Source organism: Styela clava, chromosome 10 (genome assembly GCF_964204865.1).
Source record: "Styela clava chromosome 10, kaStyClav1.hap1.2, whole genome shotgun sequence".
Taxonomy (NCBI): domain Eukaryota; kingdom Metazoa; phylum Chordata; class Ascidiacea; order Stolidobranchia; family Styelidae; genus Styela; species Styela clava.
Genome location: NC_135259.1, coordinates 5,916,040 through 5,921,990, shown reverse-complemented (window position 1 = coordinate 5,921,990; position 5,951 = coordinate 5,916,040). Strand labels below are relative to the sequence as shown.

At 34.8% G+C, this 5,951-nt stretch overlaps 1 protein-coding gene across 1 annotated transcript; it reads right to left on the bottom strand.

Moving 5' to 3' along the window:
• Window positions 1-2,523: 2,523 nt before the first annotated feature.
• Window positions 2,524-5,732, bottom strand: LOC120337585 (uncharacterized). Its single transcript, XM_039405422.2, has 3 exons — window positions 5,478-5,732; window positions 4,706-4,846; window positions 2,524-4,166 (listed from the first exon to the last, which is right to left on the bottom strand). The coding sequence occupies exons 1-3, from the start codon at window positions 5,659-5,661 to the stop codon at window positions 3,898-3,900; spliced, it is 594 nt and encodes a 197-aa protein (XP_039261356.2). The 5' UTR covers window positions 5,662-5,732; the 3' UTR covers window positions 2,524-3,897.
• Window positions 5,733-5,951: the final 219 nt, after the last annotated feature.

Genomic DNA, 5,951 nt, shown 5'->3' with positions numbered 1-5,951 from the left:
GCTTTGCGAGCGAAAAATGAACCATGTCGGGAGAATATGGCTAGTGTAGACAGTCTGTGCAACCGATATTGAGGTATTTTTTGAATATTTTTTATTATACCGAAAAAACAACCGGGGCACTGCCCCGGTTGGCCCTATTGACCCGCCGCCACTGTATAACACAATAATAACTCAGTATTGTAAGACTCACAAATAATTTGCAACAGCAAGATTTTCATCAATGCATTTATTGGTGATATATATGACCTACATCTTTTTATCATGATGGGAATAAGTGTGGCTCATTCACTGAAAAACCCTTATCATCCTTGCTATATAATATAGCGTATTCCATTTTCAGGTTTTTCTCTTCTAGTTTGGGCTTTTTTGTGACATTGAGCAAACACACATATGCAATAAAAAAAGCTCAATGGAATCAGATTCGGAAAGATTTGATTCGAAAATTTTTGATTCGAGAATTGGATTTGAAAAAAAAATGTATCCAGAAGTGGCAACCCTACTTGTAACGTTATAATATATTTTTAGTCTACACGTAAATTCTTTTGCGTAAAGAATATAATCGACAAAACAGCTGCTTTGTTACTATAATGCAGTGAAGCATCGCGGGCTGGATTATATTGCTCCGCGGGCCGTATGCGGGCCGTATGCGGCCCGCGAGCTGTAGGTCCCCGACCCCTGTTTTAGGTGAAAGTCAAACCAAGCTACAGAAGTTCACTTTAATATAATATATATGTGTTGTAAATTCTCAGCTTACCTGCCGCAACATCCAAAACTTTTGTTGATGTAGTGTTATCGATATATTTCAATAATTCTGTCACCAGATTCTGCGGAGTCATATTTCAGAGGATCGAGGTCACTGTCATATTTATGCGCCCATTCGGTATAAAGCTAGAATAGAAAAATAACATTTTCATTTCGTTGTCATTACTGTTCCACAAAAATTCGTTGATGTCGCGAATTTGAATTAGTGACAACTCCAACAGTATCCCATGCTTTCCATTCCGTTTCTGACATGTTCTATATACAATTAAACCTGTTATACATTAAGCATTTTCAAACGTTCAAGGTAAATACCGTGTAAAGAAGAGAACATCATACATCACAAAAATAAATAAACTTATCCGCTACAAGTATTTATGTGAGGTTTGAGATAAATTTATGTTTAGAAATTCATTAAATTAATGTTGATACAGGCATAAAATACGATAATCCGCTAGTCGCGCGAAACAGAATTTTTCAAATCTGTGTTATTTTGCGCAATAAATAAATACAGCCCAGCTTAGCTTCAAGTTATTTCATGCTTGTTCACTCCAGTCGACTGGTACAGCAAGCGTAAAATGTTAGGATTCTATTTACCAACGCTGCTATCGAGTCATAATGCAGTTACATGATTTTATGAATAAAACTAATCAACAAATTACTAATTATTACTAATTGATTGAGAAACTCTCTAATGCGGTACGTGCTGTACTGTAGCAAAATGATCAAAAGTATAACTTTTACCGTCTTTCATTTGGCAGATACCATGAGGAACTGTGGTATTATCGAATATTTGCGAGAAAACGTATCTTTCACAGGAGACAGTTTCTCAAAAATAACCCATTGATAAGGAGCTATATTCGTTAACATGTGGTGATGAATGTAGAAATAATAAGTACGCCGAGCAATCAGGAAAACTTTGCATACTACATTTGATCGATTGTTATACCATAAACTTTGCACGAAGTATTTTCCGCCTGAGAGTACCAGTAATTTCGTATCAATTTTGTAGACAACAAAACACAAAGATTGTAAGAAATGTTTTCTCATTTATGGGCACTATAGGTTGTGTTCCAGAAAAGTGTTTTGCAATATCTCTTCCAATAGTCGTGCCATTCTTGCGGTTATTACGTGTTCATTTTATAAGCACAGTAGATTCATATTCGGCTAAATGAACTGACTTCTTATCCAACCTTTTATACTAATAATTAATTTCATGTATTATCTCCATGCTTCATAACACACACCAGTCGAAACATGATTGAAGTGAGCCAACTTGGCTCTCTACGCTTACCGATAATCTGGCATCCCTGAGTTCTCCGGCATGTTGCTCTCTTCCTTCTGGGTTTTTAGAGTGCGCACCGCTGTCATTTAGCTGCGAGATCTTAATATTTGTATGTTGTATTTTTCATGTTTGTTTCTATTTATTGAGCTAATATTTGGAGTGATGATCATAAATTAGATGGAATTGTGTGTAATTACTGGAATAAAATGACTCATCGATGTTCATTACTACTGCGACAATGCAATAAAGTCAAAGCAACAAATGTTGGATGAACTATTTGGGATCGGGCTTTTCAAGTGTTTCTGGTGTTACTCGCACATTGGATCACACGATATCACTCCACATCATAGTTAGGTGATAGCACCATTTATTACCTACAAAGATTTTATTACAATTGCGCATTCGCATGATGGCATCATTGAGCTATGCTCAAATATACGGACACGTAGAAATAAAATATTAAATATAAATATTAAAACGAAATATATTATCATCACTTCACCGAAAACCATAAGGTACCGGAGTCCTGCATGAAGCTGAACAGTGAAACAGCTACATGGCTATGGTAACTTACTTACTAGTACAGGTACCCAGTACGACACAGTTTACCTATTTCAAAAAAGCCCCCATATTAAAAGACATTAATTATAACTGCGACTGCAAGCCCCGCTTTCATGAGACTGTCTGGACTTCCATATCGGCAAAGCGGCACCGTTACAGGTTCAAGGATTTTCCAGTTTCTTTCGCGATTCTGTTTCAACTTTAGTTGAAATACCAACTGATTCGAGTTACCACGGTATTAAAACAGTAGATACCGCAGTCTACAAATATATGGACACTAAACGAAGCAGTAGTTCACAACATTACGAGTACCGATAACCTCAAAAATCGTCCCAGTTTTTAGAACAAGAATATCAAAAATCGGCCGTCACGCTTGGTGAATTAAAAGTGGTGTTCCCATGATTAAATAGTAATACATCGACATTTTTGATGAAATATTAAATCTCATATGATTCCCAGAAAATTTGAAAGAAAATAAAAGTAATAGCCTTCTAGGAAAAAAATCTATCTTTAACCACTGAAAATTTCAAAGCAATTGGTCCAGTAATCAAAAAGAAGTACCGGGAGTACCCTTTTTTTAATCCACATATTAAATTTCTGGATTTTCAGAGGGAACGTAGATATGGAGACTCATTTTCCCAAAGCCATTAACATGCAGATAAATATGTTCGTTTGTATTACCTGGAGAGGAACACTGTATCTCTGTGGGTCCATGCTTGAGCAAATGGAACTGATTCAAAGAGAATATTATATATTTTTTTAAATATTATAAACAATCGAATATTAGTTTTTCAATCCCATTTTGATTTTAGGTGGATTTTTACTCTTATCACCTTAATCAATTATCAAACAATTCAATGTATATTTTCTTGATTTTACTGCATGCTAGAATACATTTCGCATTTTTTTTTGTAATCAATTAAATCGAAAACAAATGATATTATTGAAATTTGTTTTGCTGACTTGCTGACTATACTTAATGTCAGCTCGTTAGAATAGAATGGTGAAAAATACAAGTGGTAGCAGTCTAGCAGACATTTTTTTGAATGGGACAGAACTAAGCTTGATGTCCTTGCAGGATAGGTCCTTTAAGCGGTAGAATATATGGTTGGCATATACAGTATATTACGTAGACATAGACAATAAACCCTGATTTGTCTATCACAGAAACAATGCCTGTTGGTGGCCATGGGTTCAGAAAATTTCAGTGCAGAGTCTTTTTCAGAGTAAAAAAGAGAAATCATGCTGAATATACAGTCAACGCGATGTTTTGTTACTACGCAATTATCTCATTAAAACGCATAAGCACTCCTGACAAAAGAGTTTCCAACGAGTTCCATGTCAATAGGTTGCTGATTTGCATTGGTGTCTCGGTCAGTTAAATATCCGCTTTGGGCATTCTTAGGTTTCAATATCAACCACAAAATCGGACAAATCAGAAAAGTCATTGCAATGCTTCCAATTGCTAGTCGAAATGATAGTCCAAACTCTGCAGTTTCACCACCACTAAATGTCGGATATTTTGCTCCGTAAACCGTAACAGCTATTACATTCCATACTCCTGCAAATACAAAACATTTGGATAAATTTTACATTAAAATGACACTCATTAGTTGTTTCTCAGCCCTCAGCTGTTTCCCTTTATCTGAATATTTGTAGGATCAGGGAAATGAAAAAAAAAAGTATAAATGCGATAATTAACTTTTAAACCTTTATTTGAAGAGTACTAAATAAATGTTTCATATATATTATATTTTGCACACGTTTTTTGATCCGACAATATCTGAAAAACAGCCAATCATATTTGAGTTCAAATTGAATATTCGTTCTGTTTGGTAATGGTTGGTATGAGATAGATCATGTAAGCTGTATATATTCAAATAAACTATATGTGCTATTTCTGCCTTTTTAATCATGAAGTTGGAAACATGGCATGAAACTGTATGTCATAGTCTAAAATTATCAATTTCAATGTTTTGAATAGATTCTGCAAAGTAGATGTTGTCTGATTTTGTAATTTGGAACTTTGCTGAGCTTGAAACTCAACAGCAATCGTAGAGAAATACCGACGGTCTGGAGCCGGGATGTAGCCTGTCTTACCTGCTACAAAATCCAACACAGTGATAAAGATTCGACTTCGTTTGTATCGACGGAAAAATATTAAACTGGTGCATACACCAGATTTAAAAATCATTGCTAGTGTTAAAAAAGAAATCGCAGTATTTTCCACCGAAGTTCGACCTGATTTGAAAAAAAAAAACGAAACTTAATAATCATGTTTTACCTAATTAGCACGACAGTAAAAAAATTTAACATCAGTTATAAAGTCTTCCGTCCCGAAGACAATTACTTCATAGTCATAAAAGTCTGTGAATATAAAACAGATATCGCTGGGGGATGAGTGCAACAGAATAACGTTTCATAAAGCGGTTTCTTCACAGAGCGGAGTCAAATCCATAATTTTAAAGCAAAAGTCAAGGCAAATTTGAATATGAAAATTTATATAAATGTTCCTAACATGCACATTTTGATTCAGCAACACAACCTGATAAAACCAGAAACACGTTTCAAAAATGCGTCAGTGTAAAATTAGATTGGAACTTACAAAATTTAAAATCCTGTTTTAATACAAGTTAGAATGTAATAATATCAAATGTCTCGACAAGATCGGAAGACAATTTAAAGATTTGGGTAAAAACAATATTCAAGTATATATTTCTGTAATATTTGAAATACCATTGGTATTAGATATAGTGAATATTGTCACCACAAACTAAATCTTCCAAATATATTGCTGCTTGCAGTCCAGCTTGCAATAACTCCCTCAGAAATTACCAAAGATCCACAAGAAAGTAAAGTTGCAAAAACTTACCAATATTAAAACATTGTTCTTTTTTCCCCAATTCATTACATTCTTTCCAGAGACCGCGATATAACCCATAACTCTTATTAACTAACCATTCGACAGTTGCTATTGTCGTACCGTCTAACAATAATGAAATCAAGACTAAACCTAAAGTAGCTATAAAACAATAATCACTTGAGTTAACCGCCATTGTAGCCTGGTTAGCCGAAGTGGTTCATTTCAAAACATGGCTCAATCAGTCGACTGAGGTAATACATAATTACACACATCACGCTTATAATCAATACACCATGCATATGTAGTACGACGTAGGAACACGGACTAACAAATTTCTAGTTCACGCTAAAGTTTGATTCGGTTTGTATGACAATTCATCAACCACCATACATGGATCAATATAGAAGAAGACGATGAGAGCACATATGGTTACCGCCCATGCTTAGTTAGCATGAACTAAATTTTGACGCACTCGTATAATAA